At 40.3% G+C, this 24,395-nt stretch overlaps 1 protein-coding gene across 1 annotated transcript in view; it reads left to right on the top strand.

Moving 5' to 3' along the window:
• The window catches only part of asmt (acetylserotonin O-methyltransferase), an 80,593-nt gene that overhangs the window by 49,814 nt on the left and 6,384 nt on the right, over window positions 1-24,395 (top strand). The window contains exons 5-6 of the mRNA XM_061879906.1: window positions 1,562-1,680; window positions 22,398-22,538. Of these exons, the coding sequence (XP_061735890.1) occupies window positions 1,562-1,680; window positions 22,398-22,538 (260 nt within the window). The remainder of the gene's footprint in view (window positions 1-1,561; window positions 1,681-22,397; window positions 22,539-24,395) is intronic.

Raw genomic sequence — 24,395 nt, 5'->3', positions numbered from 1 at the left:
TATATCGATTCATATTGTAACCACCTGCTAGTGTTAATGTTTTATGTCCGTGTGGTTAGTCATTTTTTCCCATTGTTGTGAACACGCTGTTGGTGTCTGAAAGGTGATTGGCGGAGAACGAGGAAGTGTTGTTTTGTGTCTGGTAAGCAAAGACTCAAGGAGACGAAAGTGTTTGCATGGAAGGTAAAACCTGTTGCAATCGTGCCGTTTGGTAATAAAAGTTAAAAATAGCGTCAGACGATGAGATTTTTTCTGGGGGCTACAATATACTTTATTAAATTTTTTTCCAAGTAAAAAGAAAACAGACGTATTTTCAAGGTGTGGCGGCAACAAAAGTTGGGTGTCGGTGCGCCACATTCAACGAGATTAAGGGGAAACCCTTAGCTTCAGATTATAATAAATGTGTGTGAGAGTACACATTTATTATAATTGATTTATTGCTATATAAATAAACATTGATTGATTGATTAACTTCAATTTGGACTCAATTTGAGGAGAGACGCTTGGACATCCGTACCCCTGTACGGTGTGGTTAAAGTCTGCCAAAAGATTGTACGCCTTCCCCTTTATTTGGACTTTCGCTGACCACATGACAACAGCTGCTTCTAACGGACGAGGTCGTAAAACAGTTCACAGAAAAGGTCGTGAAACAGTTCAAAGAAGAGGTTCGTAACTGAGTTCAAAGAGAGGTCGCCGAGAGGGGAGTTTGGCCCTGCTTCCTCTTCGCTTTTGTCGGCCTTGGGTCAAACGGTATCTTTCTGTTTGATTACAATACATGAAATAAACAGAACACCTTCATTTTTTCACCCCCGCACCCACACAGTGGACTTTTACCAGCCTTACTCTTGGTTGGTTCCGAAAACAGCTTTTGCTTCTCACCCGTCACTCAAAGTAACACAAAGTTTTTGTGATCACTTAGAAACAATTATTTGAACAGCCACCAAAATAGGAGCGCAAGACAAGAACTAAAACAGTAAACACAGGAAAACAGCGATAAACTCCAAATACGTCAGGGTGTGATGTGACAGGTGGAGACAGTACACCGACTTTGAGACAAGAGCTATAGTGATGCATGCTTGGTTATGGTTTAAGGTCACATCCTCAACCTCCAACCTCCGAGGACAAAGCTACGAACAATGCTCCGCCGCTCCCGGCCTGTGGAACGCTCTCCCTGACCACCTGAGGGCACCACAGACTGTGAATGATTTTAAAAAAGGCTTAAAAACTCTTCTTTGTAAAAAAGTCTATTTTTTAGATATATGTGTACTAGTTCTAGGTATTAGGCTGTTCTAGTTTTTATTTTATGCTTTTATTTTTTTTTATTTTTATTACACTGTAGCACTTTGAGGTTTGCTCAATATAAAGTGCTTTTTACAAATAAAATTTATTATTATTATCATTCAACAATTGCGACAACGGCTTTTTACTGTCGAATAAGTTTAGTTTTGTTTAATGATTTCCGCCGGTGGTGTGTCTCCGCATTTTTTAGACGCAAAAAAGGTTGAAAGCAAGTATGGTGAAAAGAGGAGTGAAAAGAGGTTGTGCTTCTGTGTGTGTTTAGGTCCGACCAGGAGATGGTGAAGTTCATGCAGCTCATGAACTCCATTTGGAACGTCTGCGGCCGAGATGTGGTCACAGCCTTTGACCTTTCACCTTTTAAGGTCATCTGCGACCTTGGAGGTAAGTCAGTACAGGGCACCGACCTTTAATGGAATGGTTCTGAACCGTAGGCCGACTCTTGGGCGCCCCCCGAAAAATATATTTCTCAGCCGTGGTCTCAGCAGCACTCGCTTGTAATGCACTTTTCCACCACTTGTGGCAGTAATGACAACATCAAACAAAAGCACAACAATCTAAAGTGGTTAAGCTGTGTTTTTCATTTTCACTTTAACTTTATTCCATAACATATATGTTATTGTGTATTAATTATTTAGTTTAGCACTACGCATTTGCATGGCAATTTATTTTTCATCAGTTATTTAGTCAGTCATGACCTATTTTTTCATCAGCTTGACCTGAGCCTACAGTAAGGTTTATATGTTAAACAAATAATAATCGTTGTGATGAACACGCGGTTTCACATCATTTGACAAGGTTGTTAAATTGTTCAACTGTAAGTAGGTTAGATATAATTATGATTCAAATCAAAAGTAAGATGATATATTCAGTGTCGTGTATATATGTATGTATATGTGTGTGTGTGTGTGTGTGTGTGCATGTGTATATGTGTATATATATATATATATATATATATTTATATATATATATATGTATATATACCGTATTTCCTTGAATTGCCGCCGGGGCGCTAATTAATTTAAAATTCAGTGTCGTGTATAAATATATATATGTATGTGTATATATATGTGTGTGTGTGTGTGTATATATATATATATATATATAATATGTGTGTGTGATGGGATTATCCAGAGAATAGTGCTCGATACCGTGGTAGAGCGCAATATGTATGTGTGGGAAAAAAATCACAAGACTACTTAGTCTCTACAGAACTCTTTCATGAGGGGTTCCCTCAACCATCAGGAGATTTTAATGGAAGCATTCACATACAATATAGGGCACAGAGCGGGTGGGTACAGGCAGGCGTAGGGGCGTGGTGATTGGCTCATGTGTTACCTAGGAGGTGTTTCCGTCTATGGCGGCATGTTGAAATGATTTCACTGCGATTGTTGAGGTCTGGATGATTTATAATAAACAGTTTCTCTTTTAAGCATAGGTTGCAACTTTTATTACCACTGTTGTAAGGTGTGCTGGATGCAAGAATTTGCCATGTTATTGAATATTCAACATTATTGTCTTTGAGGTTCCAAATGTGCTTGCTGAGTTCTGTAGAATTCCGCAGGGTCTGGTTTCTAAAGGAGGCCTTGTAATTATTCCATCTGGTTTTAAACGCTCCTTCGGTTAATCTTACGTACGTGTCGGATGTGTTAATGTCCTTGCGTATTACCTTTGCTTGGTAAACGACTGATGTTTGTAAGCACCCCCCGTCTGGGGGTAGGTAGTCCTTTTGCAATTGCTCTGTTGTGGTTTGAAATGATTTGTTGTATGTTATTCATACAGCTGTAGCTCAATTTAATTTTGTTCTTGTTGAATATTTCTTAGGGTGTTGCCTTTGTGAATGCTTCCATTAAAATCTCCTGATGATTGAGGGAACCCCTCATGAAACAGTTTTGTAGAGATCAAGTAGTCTTGCGATTTTTTTCCCACACATACATATATATATGTGTATATATATATATATATATATATATATATATATACATATATATATATATATATATATATATATATATACCGTATTTCCTTGAATTGCCGCCAGGGCGCTAATTAATTTAAAACCTCTTCTCACTCCTGCTTTTACCAAAGGCATGCGGTAAAAGTAAGCATGCGCAAATTATTTTAAAACCTCTTCTCACTCCGGCACTTACCAAAGGCATGCAGTAAAGATTTGAGTGTGATGTATGTATGTATGTATGTATTTATATATGTATGTATATATGTATGTATGTAGATGCAACTGTGTATATATATTTATACAAATACTGTATGTACACTGTATGGGAAGTGAAATGAATTATATTTATATAGCTCTTTTTCTCTAGTGACTCAAAGCGCTTTACATAGTGAGACCCCATATCTAAGTTACATTCAAACCAGTGTGAGTGGCACTGGGAGCAGGTGGGTAAAGTGCCTTGCCCAAGGACACAACGGCAGTGACTAGGATGGCAGAAGCGGGAATCGAACCTGCAACCCTCAAGTTGCTGGCACGGCCGCTCTACCAACCGAGCTAAACCGCCCCAATGTGTATATATATTTTTTTACAGTGTATGCACATATATATATATATATATATATATATATATATATATATATATATATATATATATATATATATATATATATATATATATATATATCTGCGGCTATTATATGTAAAAAAAAAAAAAGAAGATATTTTTTCTTCTAAAAGGAAAATATCATATCCATCTCTATTCGACAGTATCTTCTCTTAGCTTCTTTTCCGTCAAACACACCATCAGCAGCTATTCCATCTTTTTCCCCGGAATAAATGTTTCAATATCATTTTGACGTTCTTGGCTCACGTGGGACTCGAGTCATTCTGCGTGCTTTGACCCGCTCTAACTGCTTCACCAAGTTAGCTACACAATAGGTTCATGTTTTTGACGATTTCTTTCTTTGATTCAAGAAATACCATCATCGTTCATTTGCCACCCTAACCAATAGCAGGGATGTTTGGAACTCGAGTTTTTCCTTGCAACTTTGGTCAGAGCGCTTATCCCAAAACACTCTTAAGTCGAGGTATTCTTAAGTTGACATACATTATATTGCCAAAAGTATTTGGCCAGCCATCCAAATGATGAGAATCAGGTGTCCTAATCACTTGGCTCGGTGTATCAAATCAAGCACTTAGGCATGGAGACTGTTTTAAAAAACGTTTGTGAAAGAATGGGCCGCTCTCAGTGATTTCCAGCGTGGAACTGTCACAGGATGCCACCTGTGCAACAAATCCAGTCGGGAAATTTCCTCGCTCCTAAATATTGAAATTTATGTTAAGAAAAGTGAAATTTGGGAACAACAGCAACTCAGCCACCAAGTGGTAGGCCATGTAAACGGACAGAGAGGGGTCAGCGGATACTGAAGCGCCTACTGTAAAGAGTTGCAGAGCTCCAAACTTCATGTGACCTTCCAATTAGCCCACGTACAGCACGCAGAGAGCTTCATGGAATGGGTTTCCATGGCCGAGCAACTGCATCTAAGCCATAAAACACCAAGTCCAATGCAAAGTGTGTCACCACTGGACTCTAGAGCAGTGGAGACGCCTTCTCTGGACTGGTGAATCATGCTTTTCCATCTGGCAATCTGACGGACCAGTCTGGGTTTGGAGGTTGCCAGGAGAACGCTACATTTCGGACAGCATTGTGCTAAGTGTGAAATTTGATGGAGAAGGAGTTATGGATTGGGGTTGGTTTTTCAGGAGTTGGGCTTGGCCCCTTAGTTCCAGTGAAAGGAACTTTGAACGCTCCAGGATACCACAACATTTTTGGACAATTCCATGCTCCCAACCTTGTGGGAACAGTTTGGAACGAGCCCCTTCCTCTTCCAACATGACCGTGCACCAGTGCACACAGCAAGGTCCATATAGACATGGATGACAGAGTCTGGTGTGGATGAACTTGACTGGCTTGCACAGAGTCCTGACCTGAACCCCATAGAACACCTTTGGGATGAATTAGAACGAAGACTGAGACATGCGCTTTTGGAAGAAATTCCTACAAACACACTCCGAAACCTTGTGGACAGCCTTCCCATAAGAGTTGAAGCGGTAATAGCTGCAAAAAGTAATATTGAACCTTATGGGTTAGGAATGGGATGGCACTTCATGTTCATAGGTGAGTCAGGACAATTCCATGCCCCCAACCTTGTGGGAACAGTTTGGAGCGGGCCCCTTCTTCTTCCAACATGACTGTGCACAAAGCAAGATCAATAAGACATGGATGACAGAGTCTCGTCTGGATGGACTTGACTGGCCTGCACAGAGTCCTTACCTGAACCCCATAAAACACCTTTGGGATGAATTAGAACGGAGACTGAGACATGCGCTTTTGGAAGAAATTCCAACAAACAAATTCCTCAACCCTGTGGACAGTCTTCCCATAAGACTTGAAGCGGTAATAGCTGCAAAAAGTAATATTGAACCTTATGGGTTAGGAATGGGATGGCACTTCATGTTCATAGGTGAGTCAGGACAATTCCATGCCCCCAACCTTGTGGGAACTGTTTGGAGCGAGCCCCTTCTTCTTCCAACATGACTGTACACAAAACAAGATCAATAAGACATGGATGACAGAGTCTCGTCTGGAGGAACTTGACTGGCTTGCACAGAGTCCTGACCTGAAACCCATAGAACAATTTTGGGATGAATTAGAACGGAGACTGAGACATGTGCTGTTGGAAGAAACTCCTACAAACACACTCCGCAACCTTGTGGACAGCCTTCCCAGAAGAGTTGAAGCTGTAATAGCTGCAAAAACGTGGTCCCACATACTATTGATCTTTATGGGTTAGGAATGGGATGGCACTTCATGTTCATAGGTGAGTCAGGACAATTCCATGCCCCCAACCTTGTGGGAACTGTTTGGAGCGAGCCCCTTCTTCTTCCAACATGACTGTACACAAAACAAGATCAATAAGACATGGATGACAGAGTCTCGTCTGGAGGAACTTGACTGGCTTGCACAGAGTCCTGACCTGAAACCCATAGAACAATTTTGGGATGAATTAGAACGGAGACTGAGACATGTGCTGTTGGAAGAAACTCCTACAAACACACTCCGCAACCTTGTGGACAGCCTTCCCAGAAGAGTTGAAGCTGTAATAGCTGCAAAAACGTGGTCCCACATACTATTGATCTTTATGGGTTAGGAATGGGATGGCACTTCATGTTCATAGGTGAGTCAGGACAATTCCATGCCCCCAACCTTGTGGGAACTGTTTGGAGCGAGCCCCTTCTTCTTCCAACATGACTGTACACAAAACAAGATCAATAAGACATGGATGACAGAGTCTCGTCTGGAGGAACTTGACTGGCTTGCACAGAGTCCTGACCTGAAACCCATAGAACAATTTTGGGATGAATTAGAACGGAGACTGAGACATGTGCTGTTGGAAGAAACTCCTACAAACACACTCCGCAACCTTGTGGACAGCCTTCCCAGAAGAGTTGAAGCTGTAATAGCTGCAAAAACGTGGTCCCACATACTATTGATCTTTATGGGTTAGGAATGGGATGGCACTTCATGTTCATAGGTGAGTCAGGACAATTCCATGCCCCCAACCTTGTGGGAACTGTTTGGAGCGAGCCCCTTCTTCTTCCAACATGACTGTACACAAAACAAGATCAATAAGACATGGATGACAGAGTCTCGTCTGGAGGAACTTGACTGGCTTGCACAGAGTCCTGACCTGAAACCCATAGAACAATTTTGGGATGAATTAGAACGGAGACTGAGAAATGTGCTGTTGGAAGAAACTCCTACAAACACACTCCGCAACCTTGTGGACAGCCTTCCCAGAAGAGTTGAAGCTGTAATAGCTGCAAAAACGTGGTCCCACATACTATTGATCTTTATGGGTTAGGAATGGGATGGCACTTCATGTTCATAGGTGAGTCAGGACAATTCCATGCCCCCAACCTTGTGGGAACTGTTTGGAGCGAGCCCCTTCTTCTTCCAACATGACTGTACACAAAACAAGATCAATAAGACATGGATGACAGAGTCTCGTCTGGAGGAACTTGACTGGCTTGCACAGAGTCCTGACCTGAAACCCATAGAACAATTTTGGGATGAATTAGAACGGAGACTGAGAAATGTGCTGTTGGAAGAAACTCCTACAAACACACTCCGCAACCTTGTGGACAGCCTTCCCAGAAGAGTTGAAGCTGTAATAGCTGCAAAAACGTGGTCCCACATACTATTGATCTTTATGGGTTAGGAATGGGATGGCACTTCATGTTCATAGGTCAGTCAGGACAATTCCATGCCCCCAACCTTGTGGGAACAGTTTGAAGCGGGCCCCTTCCTCTTCCAACATGACTGTGCACCTGTGCAGTTGGCCAAATACTTTTGTCAATATAGTGTAATTCTGACAATGTTTAAGATATATTAGACTCAGTGAAGCACATCATTTCCCTTAAGTGTGCAGTTCAAAATTGTTGTTTTTATGTCTGACAATCCGATTATTAGCACAGGTGGCCTCGTGGTTAGAGTGTCCGCCCTGAGATGGGTCGGTCGTGAGTTCAAACCCCGGCCAAAGACTATAAAAAAATGGGAGCCGTTACCTCCCGGCTTGGCACTCAGCATCAAGGGTTGGAATTGGGGGTTAAATCACCAAAAAAAATGATTCCCGGGCGTGGCCACCGCTGCTGCTCACTGCTCCCCTCACCTCCCAGGGGGTGGTCGAGGGGATGCAGAGGACAAATTCACCACACTGAGTGTGTGTGTGTGACAATCGTTGCTACTTTACTTGAACTTTAATCATGTAAAAGCAGCTTTTCTTGTGATAACCCAGTGTGATTACCGCATTTGGCCACAGAGGGGCGCTGTGACGCCACTAATAGAGGACATCTTGTCTCCTTTCCTCTTCTGGGCTTTCACGTTTTGCAGAAAGCAGCATCTGAGTGGAAGTGTGCAGACAGCAGGAGGTGTGGAGGGCGTGACCACACCTTAAGGCAGGGGTAGGGGACCTATGGCTCTAGAGCCAGATGTGGCTCTTTCGATGACTGCACCTGGCTCTCGGATAAATCTTAGCTGACATTGCTTAATGCGATAATTATGAATAATTTTGCTGGTAATCACAGTGCTAAAAATAACATGCAAAATATAAAACAAATCCATCCATCCGTTTTCTACCGCACCTGTTCAAGAAGTCACATTAATGGTAAGAAGTATTTTATGTCACGATGGGGGGGGGGGGGGGGGGTCGCAGCTTGCCGCGGGGTCGTTCCCCCAGGAAGGCGGACGGACTACTCGGGATGTGGCATTTAGCTAAAAAGATGATTTAATTTACACTAAACAAAAATCGCTCACAGTGGAGGCACAACTTGAGCTTGTATCAATTGGGGACATCTCTACGCTGCTGATCCGCCTCCGCTTGAGATGGTTTCCTGTGAACGGGACTCTCGCTGCTGTCTTGGATCCGCTTTGAACTGAACTCTCGCAGCTGTGTTGGAGCCACTATGGATTGAACTTTCACAGTATCATGTTAGACCCGCTCGACATCCATTGCTTTCGGTCCCCTAGAGGGGGGGGGTTGCCCACATCTGAGGTCCTCTCCAAGGTTTCTCATAGTCAGCATTGTCACTGGCGTCCCACTGGATGTGAATTCTCCCTGCCCACTGGGTGTGAGTTTTCCTTGCCCTTTTGTGGGTTCTTCCGAGGATGTTGTAGTCGTAATGATTTGTGCAGTCCTTTGAGACATTTGTGATTTGGGGCTATATAAATAAACATTGATTGATTGATTGATTGAGGTAAGGAACAAAGCTAACGCATAAACAGACTATGAACATAAGTTAAACAAAACTTACTTGGCAAGGCATGAAACAAGTCAGCACAGGGCGACTGACTGGCAAAGACGAGCTTAAATACTGCCTCTGATTAGTGCTCGGGAAGCAGCTGAGCAGGCGTTTTGTCCACCAGAGACAGGTGGACAAAATGAGTAACCAAGGAAACCAGACAAGGGAGTGGAAAAAAACAGGAACTTAAAGAGTCCAAAGGACAAACAGCACATGGCCAAACAAAAACATGGTCAACAGACATGAGATTTGATTTATTATTGGTTAGCTTCAGAATAACAATGTTATTAAAAATAATAAGAGACTTATTATACTCTAAACATGTTAGTCTTACTCTAAATGCACACATTTAGTTGTATTCAGTGTAAAAAAAATATGATATGGCTCTCACGGAAATACATTTTGAAATAATTGGCTTTCATGGCTCTCTCAGCCAAAAAGGTTCCCGAACCCTGCCTTATGGCATGGGTGTCAAACTCTGGCCCTTGAGGCAATATCAATTTAGCATTAGAGCTGGCTCGCCGGTGTTATACAGCGTCGGTGCCGCTTTAACACCGCATTCACCGCTAATACTCATACTTGCCAACCCTCCTAATTTTCCCAGGAGACTCCCGAAGTTCAGTGCCCCTTCCGGGGCAACCATTCTCCCGAATTTCTACCGATTTCCACCTGGACAACTATATTGGGGGCGTGCCTTTAAGGCACTGCCTTTAGCGTTCTCTACAACCTGTCGTCAAGTCCGCTTTTTCTCCATACTAACAGCCTGTCACATAATATTTGTGGCCTGTACACACACACACAAGTGAATGAAAGTCATACTTGGTCAACAGCCATACAGGTCACACTGAGGGTGGCCGTATAAACAACTTTAGCACTGTCACAAATAGTCGCCACGCTGTGAACCCACACCAAACAAGAATGACAAACACATTTCGGGCGAACATCCGCACGTGACACGACGGAAGAAATACCCAGAATACCCTTGCAGCACTAACTCCTCCGGGAAACTTCCAGCAAACTGAGCAATAATTAACGTTTCATTCATGCATGTTCTCTTGCTACTTCAAGGCTTGAATGTTTGGTTCATTCATTTTTGTTATTTTATTTTCTAATTTATTATTAGCCTGTGGAAAGAAGTTGATATTCACCTCAGAAGATTGCAAATAGAAAAAAAGGCATAACATTTTTATTTAAATTGTATTTGTTATGCCAATTGATATTTTTTTCAATTATTATTATTATTATTTGAACCTGGATTTTGCATGTCACTAAAGTAATATGAGTCTTGCTTCTTCAATATTTAATGCAAAACTTTTTGGGGTCCCTATTAAAAAGTTAATTTGTTCAATTTTAAAATGTTGGCCCACTCTGTATTTGAGTTTGAGTTCTCGGTCCAAGTAAGTTTTTCATGCCTTAGTTTGTAAGTTTTATTTTATGTTCGTAGTTCTCCCATTGTGCGAGTTTTAGTTTTCCTAGCCAAGTTTTTAACCTCCACTGAGAGCGCCTTTTGTTTATACCCTTTGTTTTTGTAATATTTTTGAGTTAAGATTAAAGATGTCATTACCTTCACGCCATGTCCGTTCCAATCGCTTTGCAAGATTGGAAAACAAACCACACCATAGTCCAGGTCTTGACAAGACCAATATTTTTAGAGTATAATAAGTCTCTTATTCTTTTTAATACCATTGTTATTTTAAATTTAACCAATAATTCATGTTATACTTCTTACCATTAATGCGACATCTCAGACAGGTGCGGTAGAAAACGGATGGTTGGATTAAAATGCATGAGAATGTTTTATAATTTGAACGTTATTTTTAACACTGTGATTACCAGCGTAATTATTAATTACTTATCGTGGTAAGCAACGTCAGCTAAGATTTATCTGAGAGCCAGATGTAGTCATCAAAAGAGCCACATCTGGCTCTAGAGCCATAGGTTCCCTACCCCTGACATATACACTTACAGTGTGTATATAAAACCTTGATGGATATTTTTAGAGCGCTTTATAGGCAGAAAAGAGCGACTCTGATTAGTTCCATTGTTAGCTGACTTTTGCTAGCATTTATTTATGACTTAGAATGCATACAAAAGAAAAAAAAACATGTGTCCTTGTCTTATAAAAGGATTGTGAATGATGGACACAATTACAAAAAAAAAGTGCAGTTCCCCTTTTAATGGGCTCAGATAAAAGTTTCCCGGACACCTTTTGTTGTTTTGGAACAAGTCGATAAAAACGCACCAACAAAAAAAAGTCAAAGACGAAGGTCAGTGAGTCATTTAAAGCTCGCTGAACTGAGCTCTTATGAGGTCTCATGCGATACGCTTGACATTTGTGGTGACGCCATGCATGAATGATAAAAATGCCGACTTTTCGCGCAACTGAGGCGTAATTTTCACAACGATGAAGTTTTGCTGGATTTCCGTGAGGCCAGGGACTCTTTGAAAGAGGACTTTTAAAGGGGAACTGCACTTTTTTAATGGCAATGTGGTCCATCATTCACAATCATCATGTAAGACAAGAACACATTTTTTTTAATACAGTCTAAGTCGGAAATAAAGGCTAGCAAAAGTCAGCCAACAATGAGAGTCGCTCTGTTCTGCCAATAAAGCACACTAAAAAACTCCATCAAGGTTTTATATACACACTGTATGTATATATGTAGTATCTAGTAACATTCATAATAACATGTAATGTTTACATAATTTGATCATGCTGTAAATATATATGTAGTATCTAGTAACATTCATAATAACATGTAATATTTACATATTTTGATCATGCTTTAAGTATATAAGTAGTATCTAGAACATTCATAATAACATTAAATATTTACATATTTGGATAATGCTTTAAGTATATAGGTAGTATCTAGTAACATTCAGAATAACATGTAATAATGACATATTTTGATTATGCTGTAAGTATATATGTAGTATCTAGTAACATTCATGCCAACAGGTAATATTTACATATTTGGCTCATGCTGGAAGTATATAAGTAGTATCTAGTAACATTCATAATAACATTTAATATTTACATATTTGGATCATGCTTTAAGTATATATGTAGTATCTAGTAACATTCATGATAACATTAAGTATTTACATATTTGTATAATGCTTTAAGTATATAGGTAGTAACTATTAACATTCATAATAACATGTAATATTTACATATTTGGATCATGCTGTAAGTATATGTAGTATCTAGTACCATTGATAATAACATGGAATATTTGCATATTTGGATTGTGCTGTAAGTATATAGGTAGTATGTAGTAACATTCATAATAACATGTAATATTGACATATTTTGATGATGCTGTAAGTATATATGTAGTATCTAGTAACATTCATAATAACACGTAATACTGACATATTTTAATCATGCTTTAAGTATATATGTAGTATCTAGTAACATTCATGATAACATTAAATATTTACATATTTGTATCATGCTTTAAGTATATAGGTAGTATCTAGTAACATTCATAATAACATGTAATATTGACATATTTTGATTATGCCGTAAGTATATATGTAGTATCTAGTAACATTCATAATAACATGTAATAATGACATATTTTGATTATGCTGTAAGTATATATGTAGTATCTAGTAACATTCATGATAACATTAAATATTTACATATTTGTATCATGCTTTAAGTATATAGGTAGTATCTAGTAACATTCATAATAACATGTAATATTGACATATTTTGATTATGCCGTAAGTATATATGTAGTATCTAGTAACATTCATAATAACATGTAATAATGACATATTTTGATTATGCTGTAAGTATATATGTAGTATCTAGTAACATTCATGCCAACAGGTAATATTTACATATTTGGATCATGCTGGAAGTATATAAGTAGTATCTAGTAACATTCATAATAACATTTAATATTTACATATTTGGATCATGCTTTAAGTATATATGTAGTATCTAGTAACATTCATGATAACATTAAGTATTTACATATTTGTATAATGCTTTAAGTATATAGGTAGTATCTAGTAACATTCATAATAACATGTAATATTTAAATATTTGGATCATGCTGTAAGTATTTGTAGTATCTAGTACCATTGATAATAACTTGGAATATTTGCATATTTGGATTGTGCTGTAAGTATATACGTAGTATCTAGTAACATTCATAATAACATGTAATATTGACATATTTTGATGATGCTGTAAGTATATATGTAGTATCTAGTAACATTCATAATAACATGTAATACTGACATATTTTAATCATGCTTTAAGTATATATGTAGTATCTAGTAACATTCATGATAACATTAAATATTTACATATTTGTATCATGCTTTAAGTATATAGGTAGTATCTAGTAACATTCATAATAACATGTAATATTGACATATTTTGATTATGCCGTAAGTATATATGTAGTATCTAGTAACATTCATAATAACATGTAATATTGACATTTTTTGATCATGCTGTTAGTATATATGTAGTATCTAGTAACATTCATTATAACATGTAATATTGACATATTTTGATCTTGCTGTAAGTATATATGTATCTAATAACATTCATAATAACATGTAATATTTACATATTTGGATCATGCTTTAAGTATATGTAGTATCTAGTACCATTCATAATAACATGTAATATTTACATATTTGGATCATGCTGTAAGTATATAAGTAATATCTAGTAACATTCACAATAACATGTAATTATTACATATTTTGATCATGCTGTAAGTATATATGTAGTATCTAGTAACATTCATAATAACATATAATATTTACATATTCTGATCATGCTGTAAGTAAATATGTAGTATCTAGTAACATTCATAATAACATGTACAAACCCCGTTTCCATATGAGTTGGGAAATTGTGTTAGATGTAAAAATAAACGGAATGCAATCATTTGCAAATCCTTTTCAACCCATATTCAGTTGAATATGCTACAAAGACAACATATTTGATGTTCAAACTCATAAACTTAATTTTTTCTTGGAAAATAATAATTAACATAGAATTTCATGGCTGCAACACGTGCCAAAGTAGTTGGGAAAGGGCATGTTCACCACTGTGTTACATCACCTTTTCTTTTAACAACACTCAATAAACGTTTGGGAACTGAGGAAACTAATTGTTGAAGCTTTGAAAGTGGAAATTCTTTCCCATTCTTGTTTTATGTAGAGCTTCAGTTGTTCAACAGTCCGGGGTCTCCGCTGTCGTATTTTACGCTTCATAATGCACCACACATTTTCGATGAGAGACAGGTCTGGACTGCAGGCGGGCCAGGAAAGTACCCGCACTCTTTTACTACGAAGCCACGTTATTGTAACACGTAGTTTGGTGTTGTTTTGCAGAAATAAGCAGGGGCGTCCATGATAATGTTGCTTGGATGACAACATATGTTGCTCCAAAACCTGTATGTACCTTTGAGCATTAATGGTGCCTTCACAGATGTGTAAGTTACCCATGCCTTGGGCACTAATACACCCCCATACCATCACACATGCTGGCTTTTGAACTTTGCGCCGATAACAGTCTGGATGGTTATTATCCTCTTTGTTACGGAGAACACCACGTCCACAGTTTCCAAATATAATTTGAAATGTGGACTCGTCAGACCACAGAACACTTTTCCACTTTGCCTCAGTCCATCTTAGATGAGCTCGGGCCCAGCGAAGCCGGCGGCGTTCCTGGGTGTTGTTGATAAATTGCTTTCGCTTTGCATAGTAGAGTTTTAACCTGCACTTACAGATGTAGCGACCAACTGTAGTTACTGACAGTGGTTTTATGAAGTGTTCCTGAGCCCATGTGGTGATATCCTTTACACATCGATGTCCGTGTTTGATGCAGTACTGCTTGAGGGATCAAAGGTCCGTAATATCATTGCTTACGTGCAGTGATTTCTCCAGATTCTCTGAACATTTTTATGATATTACGAACCGTAGATGGTAAAATCCCTAAATTCCTTGCAATAGCTCGTTGAGAAATGTTGTTCTAAAACTGTTGGACGATTCGCTTACAAAGTGGTGACCCTGAATGATGATCCAGAAACTTCTATTTTTGAGCCTGAGAATAAGGAGGATGATCTACAAGTTTTACAAGCTGTGTGCTAAACAGATGCAGCTTTAGTCCAACACTAAGCCTCATGTAGCAGTATTGCTAAGTGCTAAACAAGTTATAAAAACATAATAAAGCAATCACTTACTGTACAATGTCTGCTCTCACTGGGATGAAGACTGATGGGATGTTTATATCTTCCCCTTTACATCAACAATTCATCATAATCCTCACAAAGGATTAACAAGGAAAATTCCCTCCATACACCGTCTTAGGCAGTGTGTGTTTGTCTCCATCTCAGGGTATAAATTGAATGTCTTGTAGATTCAAGACTAAATCCTTACTGTACAATATCTGCTCTCACCGGGATAAAGACTGATGGGATGTTTATATCTTCCCGTTTACAAAACGAGCGTCTTTTCGTGTCTTTCTCGCCATCTCCTGGTCTAAATTGGTTGCCAAAGTTGACCAACTTGTGGGTTTATGTCCACAACCTTCTACTATCCAGGTGAGAGGCATGATTTATAATCTAGAATTAACTTTCACCAACTCCGAGACGATGCAGCAGCTCGATATGTCGATATAGCAGCATAAGCTAGTTGGCTCTCTAAAAGTAGTTCCTCTGTGTTACCACTTATATTATTAATATCGCTAATAATTGTTAATATTCAGGTCACGGCATGTAAATGGAGTATTGTTGGCACTTTTTGGATGTTTTTTAGAGGATTTTGTGGATGTAATAGCTTAGTCACGTTAGCTGGATTGTTAGCCACCTCTTACTTGCTGTATTTTACGACTTAGAATGCATTAAAAAGTAATAGACACAATTCCAAGAGAAGGTTCACTCTGCCAGGATGGTTACAGTACATACAGTTGCGATCGAAAGTTTACATACAGCACTGTCCACACGTTTAAGTCAGGACTTTGGGAAGGTCATTCTAAAACCTTCATTCTAGCCTGATTTAGCCATTTTTTTGTGTGTTTGGGGTCATTGTCTTGTTGGAACACCCAACTGTGCCCAAGACCCAACCTCCGGTCTGATGATTTTAGCTTGTCCTGAAGAATTTGGAGGTAATCCTCTTTTTTCATTGTCCCATTTACTCTCTGTAAAGCACCGGTTCCATTGGCAGCAAAACAGGCCTGGAGCATAATACTACCACCAGCATGCTTGACAGTAGGTGTGGTGTTCCTGGGATTAATGGCCTCACTTTTCCTCCAAACATATTGCTGGGTATTGTGGCCACATAGCTCCATTTTTGTTTCATCTGACCACAGAACTTTCCTCCAGAAGGTCTTATCTTTGTCCATGTGATGTCAGATGAAACAAAAATGGAGCTGTTAGGCCACAATAGAGAGTATTAAGCATATACCTTTAGTCAAAAATGATTTATGGGGGTCAAAGGTCAATGATTTATGGGGGGTCAAGGTCAAAATCAAGGTCAAAGTCAGGTCAAAGTCAAGTGGGTGTGGCTTCCCCCTGAAGAGGGTGGGGTTAAGACCTGAAGAGGGAGTGGTTTCACCAGGAAGAGGGTGGAGTTTTAACCAGGAAGAGGGTGGAGTTAAGACTTTGAGAGGGAGTGGTTTAACCAGGAAGAGGGTGGAGTTTTAACCAGGTCTTAACCCCACCCTCTTCCGGGTTAAGCCACACCCACTTGACTTTGACCTTGATCTTGACCTTTGACCTTGACCCCCCTAAATCATTGACCTTTGACCCCCATAAATCATTTTTGACTAAAGGTATAGGCTTAATACTCTCTCACAATACCCAAAATTATGTTGGAGGAGAAAATATGAGGCCTTTAATCCCAGGAACACCATACCCACCGTCAAGCATGGTGGTGGTAGTAGTATGATGCTCTGGGCCTGTTTTGCTGCCAGTGGATTAAATGGGACAATGAAAAAGAAGGATTACCTCCAAATTCTTCAGGACAAGCTAAAATCAGGTTGTAGAAATGATTGGAAACTCAAGGCAGCCACGACATGATGTTTTTTACAAGTGTACGTAAACTTTTGACCGCGACTGTATATTTCACAAGAAGAAAGTCACAAAGCTTCCATGAAAGAAGGTCATTGGTAAAACTGACTCATCCACCTCACTTTGGGTCTCATTTGTTGGCTTTACTCCCACATATTGCATCCTCCTCTGACCCTCGTTTGTGTGTGTGTGTGTGTGTGTGTGTGTGTGTGTGTGTGTGTGTGTGTGTGTGTGTGTGTGTGTGTGTGTGTGTGTGTGTGTGTGTGTGTGTGTGTGTGTAGGTGCAGGGTTGTGCCACACAACGTCAGCGAGGCCAAAAGACATCCACATTTGTGCTTTTGTCTAAATGAGATCTTTTGATCCCGTTTTCCACCTCGCTGCTTTTCGCTCGCCGCATCCAATTTGTACACTCGCTTTTTTTTTTTCTTTTTTCGGTCTCCTTCTGCTTCAAATTGAGTTCAATCGTGGGAGAAAAAAAAATAAATGCACGTAAATAACAACCTGGCCAAGTCCCGCTTTCGTTACAGTGTGTGTTTATTATATGAGTTTATTCATCCGAAAATAATCACGTATGATCAAAAATAATGAGTTTCGGGGACCCTGGGAAGAGTCCTATTAGATGCTTAAATCCTAAAATTGTCGAAAATAAAGTCAGGTGACTGGAATTGAAGATGAATATTTTGTTTGATACACATCCAAGTAAGTACAAACTAACAATAAACCAGCCCTGCAGAGGACATCGAGCAGTTTAAAGTTCAAAACATTCTCTAAAATGGTCGCTTAAAACGGCTGCAGTGCCTTTGCAGGGATCGAAACTGAAAGTTGACTTCGTGTGGGTGTGTGTTGGGCACACACATTCTTGTCCACTCTTACTCCTCGCATGAGTAAGAGTGTGTAGATACAATAATGTGTGTGTGTGTGTTCTGACTTAATGGGGACATCGCTCTGTTTACACCTTTAGGGGACCTCTGATGGTATGGGGACCAAAAATCCTGTAACCTTTTTAAATGATAGTCCGTTCCATTCTGAAGATGCCTAAATGTTAAAAGGTTCTCAGTAGTCACGTACAAATTTGTTTGAATGATGCAAACTTATTAAAATTTGGTCCCCATGAACTATATTAACTCCTTTTCCCCAGGGTCCCTAGTAAGTATGAACAGCACATTACTTCATCAATTCAGAGATTTAAAGACGAGTATGAGCTAATTGGGCAGTGGACATTTTACCCCCCTTTTTTAATGCCTCCACAACCTGTAGAAAGGGTGGTCCCCACAAGTCACGATCGACAATTTAGTCCCCATTCCAAATGATAACCGGTGTGTGTGTGTGTGTGTGTGTGTGTGTGTGTGTGTGGATAAGAAACAGTGAGAGATCATTGTGTTTATCTCTTCGAGCAAAACGAATACAGAAAGCTAGTAACTTCTAAAGCACTGTATTTCGCTATATGGTGCAGGGATTAAAACTGAAAGTTCACTTTTTGTGTGTGTGTTGGGCACACACATTGTTGTCCACTCTTACTCCTCGCATGAGTAAGAGTGTGTAGATACAATAGTGTGTGTGTGTTCTGACTTAATGGGGACATCGCTCTGTTTACACCTTTAGGGGACCTCTGACGGTATGGGGACCAAAAATCAGGTAACCTTTTTAAATGATATTGAGATTCATTCTGAAGATGCCTAAATGTTAAATAGTCCTCAGTAGTCACGTACAAATGTGTGTGAATTATGCAAATGATTGAAATTTGGTCCCCATGATCCATATTACCTCCTTTTCCCCAGGGTCCCCAGTAAGTATGAACAGCACATTACTTCATCAATCCAGAGATTTAAAGACGAGTATCAGCTAACTGGGCAGTGGCCATTTTACCTAATTTTTTTAATGCCTCCACAACCTGTAGAAAGGGTGGTCCCCACAAGTCATGATCGACCATTTGGTCCCTATTCCAAATGATAACCTGTGTGTGTGGATAAGAAACAGGGTGAGATCATTGTGTTTATCTCTTCGAGCAAAACGAATACAAAAAGCTAGTAACTTCTAAAGCGTTGTATTTCGCTCAATGGTGCAGGGATTGAAACTGAAAGTTAACTTTTTGTGTGTGTGTTGGGCACACACATTGTTGTTCACTCTTACTCCTCGCATGAGTAAGAGTGAGTAGATACAATAATGTGTGTGTGTTCTGACTTAATGGGGACATCGCTCTGTTTACACCTTTAGGGGGCCTCTGACGGTATGGGGACCAAAAATCAGGTAACCTTTTTAAATGATAGTCAGATTCATTCTGAAGATGCCTAAATGTTAAATGGTCCTCAGTAGTCACGTACAAATTTGTTTGAATGATGCAAAATGATTGAAATTTGGTCCCATGAACCATATTAACTTTTTTTCCCCAGGGTCCCCAGTAAGTATAAACAGCACATTACTTCATCAATCCAGAGATTTAAAGACGAGTATGAGCTAACTGGGCAGTGGACATTTTACCCCCCTTTTTTTTATGCCTCCACAACCTGTAGAAAGGGTGGTCCCCACAAGTCATGATCGACAATTTAGTCCCCATTCCAAGTGTGTGTGTGTGTGTGGATAAGAAACAGGGAGAGATAATTGTGTTTATCTCTTCGATCAAAACGAATACAATAAGCTAGTAACTTCTAAAGCGTTGTATTTCGCTCAATGGTGCAGGGATTGAAACTGAAAGTACACTTTTTGTGTGTGTGTTGGACACTAACATTGTTGTCCAGTCTTACTCCTCGCATGAGTAAGAGTGAGTAGATACAATAATGTGTGTGTGTTCCGACTTAATGGGGACATCGCTCTGTTTACACCTTTAGGGGACCTCTGACGGTATGGGGACCAAAAATCAGGTAACCTTTTTAAATGATAGTCAGATTCATTCTGAAGATGCCTAAATGTTAAATGGTCCTCAGTAGTTACGTACAAATTTGTGTGAATTATGCAAAATGATTGAAATTTGGTCCCCATGAACCATATTAACTCCTTTTCCCCAGGGTCCCCACTAAGTACGAACAGCACATTACTTCATCAATACAGAGATTTAAAGAATATGTATCAGCTAACTGGGCAGTGGCCATTTTACCCCCCTTTTTTTATGCCTCCACAACCTGTAGAAAGGGTGGTCCCCACAAGTCATGATCGACAATTTAGTCCCCATTCCAAATGATAACCGGTGTGTGTGTGTGTGTGAATAAGAAACAGGGAGAGATCATTGTGTTTATCTCTTCGAGCAAAACGAATACAAAAAGCTAGTAACTTCTAAAGCGTTGTATTTCGCTCAGGGATTGAAAACTGAAAAGTTCAATTTTTGTGTGTGTGTTGGGCACACACATTGTTGTCCACTCTTACTCCTCGCATGAGTAAGAGTGAGTAGATACAATAATGTGTGTGTGTTCCGACTTAATGGGGACATCGCTCTGTTTACACCTTTATGGGACCTCTTACGGTATGGGGACCAAAAATCAGGTAACCTTTTTAAATGATAGTCCGTTCCATTCTGAAGATGCCTAAATGTTAAATGGTCCTCAGCAGTCACGTACAAATTTGTTTGAATGATGCAAAATTATTGAAATTTGGTCCCCATGAACCATATTAACTCTTTTTCCCCAGGGTCCCCAGTAAGTATGAACAGCACATTACTTCATCAATCCAGAGATTTAAAGGATTATGCGTTGGTCATATTCAAAGTCCTCATTTGTCCAAGGACGTATTTCATGACTGTATAAAGATAATTTAAATTAAAAAAAAAATGGAAAAAAGATTTTGCGACGATAAGAAAATATCGATGTAATCATAGTAGTATCATCTATATACGTTCTTGTACTTGGTATCATTACAGTGGATGTCAGGTGTAGATCCACTCATGGCATTTGTTTACATTTTGACGCCGGTCAGCTATTGTAGTCCTTGTCCTCCAGTGATAATGCTATTGTAAGAAACTGACTTTATTTGTCGCCATCATGCCCGTTAAAAAAATCAGTACGTTTTACACAGACTATAGTACGGTTTTTAATTCATCAGTACCACAATACTATACTAGTACCGGTATACCGTACAACCTTACTGCAAAGTAAACAAAAACGGAATGCTTGACAACAGCAAAGACTTACAGTGGAGCAGAGACGGCGTCCACAAAGTACATCCGAACATGACGTGACAATCAACAATGTCCACACAAAGAAGGATAAAAACAACTTAAATAGCCTGGATTGCTGAAACAAAGCAGTTGTGGGTGTAGCGCTCAAACGAAGACAAAACAATAACAAAACAGGAACAGCCACCAAAATAGGGTGAGATAGAATAGGTTCGGTCTTTATTGTCAATGCAACAAGTACAACAAAACTATGTTTTCAGCGGGTTACAGAATAGGAACGCCAATGGGTTGCCACTACGCGCCCCGTAAAAGCTGGGGGAAAATGTAAAACGCTGGGGGAAAAGATGGGTAAAAAAATACAACCGAGACTGGGTTCCTAAGGAAGAGCCCTGGAGGTCGACTGCTGCTATGAAGCACTGCCAGCCGTCCATCACTCCGAAGGGGAATCAAGTGGTGCTGAAGGCGGGGAATGTGTGTGTCTACATGCCCATTGTTTTGGGTGTGTTGATGTAGTGTCCGTAGGCCTGGGGCCATTCTGCATACGAACAAAACTTTGACTACGGGTGCCGTTGAGGAAGGGAGGGAGGTCAAAAACGTCATTAATTGAGGAGTCCTTGGGGTGGGGGAGTGTTTTCAGAACAGCCTGCTCCTGTTGTTGCATCAAGGCCATTCGAGGAAGACAAGAACTAAAACACTACACACAGGAAAATACCAAAATAAAAGTCCAAATAAGTCAGAGCGTGATGTGACAGTACACCTCCTTTGAGACAAGAGCTATAGTGTTGCATGCTTGGTTATGCTTTAAAGTCCTATTGCGAGGGTTGTTGAGTTTAATTTTTTTATGTTTTCTGCTGGTGGTGTGACTGCAGATTTTTTCAAGTGTTCCTTGGCTCAAAAAAGATTGAGAAAAAGGTTCCCAGCATAGCGTCGCTACTCGGGAGTATGACGCATCTGTCTCTGCGGCGCCCCACATTCGCTTCATTTCCGTCCGCTTTGTTCCCGCGTATGAAACCAAGCGTGTCCGTAATGCCGAGTACAAATCATGCGATCATCAAAAATAATGGCCGCGCTCCGGACTTATTTGTGAGCGCCCCTAACGAGGCCCGCGTGTGTCTTTGCCGTCTCTCCCAAGGCTGCAGCGGGGCGTTGGCCAAGCGCTGCACGGCGGCTTACCCGGAGTGCACGGTGACCATCTTTGACTTGCCCAAGGTGGTGCAGACCTCCAGGGAGCACTTTGTCAAGGAGGCCGACTGCAGGATAAGCTTCATCGAAGGTGAGTCCACACAGGGGCGGTTTAGCTCGGTTGGTAGAGCGGCCGTGCCAGCAACTTGAGGGTTGCAGGTTCGATTCCCGCTTCCGCCATCCTAGTCACTGCCGTTGTGTCCTTGGGCAAGACACTTTACCCACCTGCTCCCAGGGACACCCACACTGGTTTGAATGTAACTTAGATATTGGGTTTCACTATGTAAAGCGCTTTGAGTCACTAGAGAAAAGCGCTATATAAATATAATTCACTTCACTTCACTTCACAGTTTAAAAATACCATTGCAAACTAAAAAGAGCGGAATAAGTGTACAGATCAAATTTGAAATGTTGACTCTTAAAAACTGCCATCTTTTTCTGGACTATAGAGCGCCAAGCCACACCCACTAAAATTTTGTAAACAAATAGTTTTCCATATATTAGATCCAGCAGATTATAAACCACATGCCTCGACTCACATATGAACTTGAAGTGTCATCCCATTCCTAACCCATAGGGTTCGATATGACGTCGGTCCACCTTTTGCACCTTTCAACTCTTCTGGGAAGGCTGTCCACAAGGTTGCGTGGTGTGTTGATAGGAATTTTACACTGATCTTCCAAAAGCGCATTGGTGAGGTCACACACTGAGAAGGCCTGGCTCTCAGTTGCCGTTCTAAATCATCCCAAAGGTGTTTTATCGGGTCCAGGTCAGGACTCTGTGCAGGCCAGTCAAGTTCATCCACACCAGACTCTGTCATACATGTCTTATGGACCTTGCTTTGTGCACAGGTGCACAGTCATGTTGGAAGAGGAAGCGGCCCGCAACAAACTGTTCCCACAAGGTTGGGAGCAGGGAATTGTCCAAAATGTTTTGCTATCCTGGAGCATTCAAAGTTCCTTTCACTGGAACTAAAACAACCCCACACCATAACTCTTCCTCCACCAAATTTCACACTCGGCACAATGCAGTCCGAAATGTTGTGTTCTCCTGCCAACCTCCAAACCCAGACTCTTCCATCAGATTGCCAGATGGAAAAGTGTGATTCATCAGTCCAGAGAAGGCGTCTCCACTGCTCTAGAGTCCAGTGGCGACGTGCTTTACACCACTGCATCCCAAGCTTTGCATCGGACTCGGTGCTGTATGGCTTAGATCCAGCTGCTCGGCCATGGAAACCCATTCCATGAAGCTCTCTGCGTACTGTACTGTTGAAACAAACTGACTGTGCAGAAAGTCTTTGCACTATGCGGTTCAGTATCCACTGACCCCTCTCTGTCAGTTTACGTGGCCGACCACTTGGTGGCTGAGTTGCTGTTGTTCCCAAATTTCACTTTTCTTATAATAAAGTTGACTTTGGAATATTTAGGAGCGAGGAAATTTCACGACTGGATTTGTTGCACAGGTGGCATCCTGTGACAGATCCACGCTGGAAATCACTGAGAGCGGCCCATTCTTTCACAAACGTTTGTAGAAACAGTCTCCATGCCTAAGTGCTGGATTTTATACACCGGGCCAAGTGATTAGGACACCTGATTCTCATTTCTTTTTATTGTTGGCCAGATACTTTTGGCAATATCGTGCATACGTTGTGAAATGAGTTATTTGCACAGAAATATTTTGTTCATGTTTAATTACATACCTTAATTGTTGCCAAACGGTGTCTGTAACATGGCAGTAAAACGGCTGGCTAAACAAAACAGAAGTCTGTTTATCTCTCCAATCAGCTAATCAGCTGTGCTTGCTCCTATAAAAGACTTTGAGGAAGCCGGTTCCATACCACAGCAAGTTTTTAGTTGCGATGAGAACAGACTTATCCGGGAAAAATTATGCCAAAGCTGACTTATTTCACAGCGGGAAAGAAGACTACTTCTTGTTCACGCACACCCCC

Source organism: Nerophis ophidion, linkage group LG19 (assembly GCF_033978795.1).
Source record: "Nerophis ophidion isolate RoL-2023_Sa linkage group LG19, RoL_Noph_v1.0, whole genome shotgun sequence".
NCBI classification, from domain to species: Eukaryota; Metazoa; Chordata; class Actinopteri; order Syngnathiformes; family Syngnathidae; genus Nerophis; species Nerophis ophidion.
The sequence above is the reverse complement of the archived record's forward strand: the minus strand, read 5'-3'. Positions and strand labels throughout refer to the sequence as shown.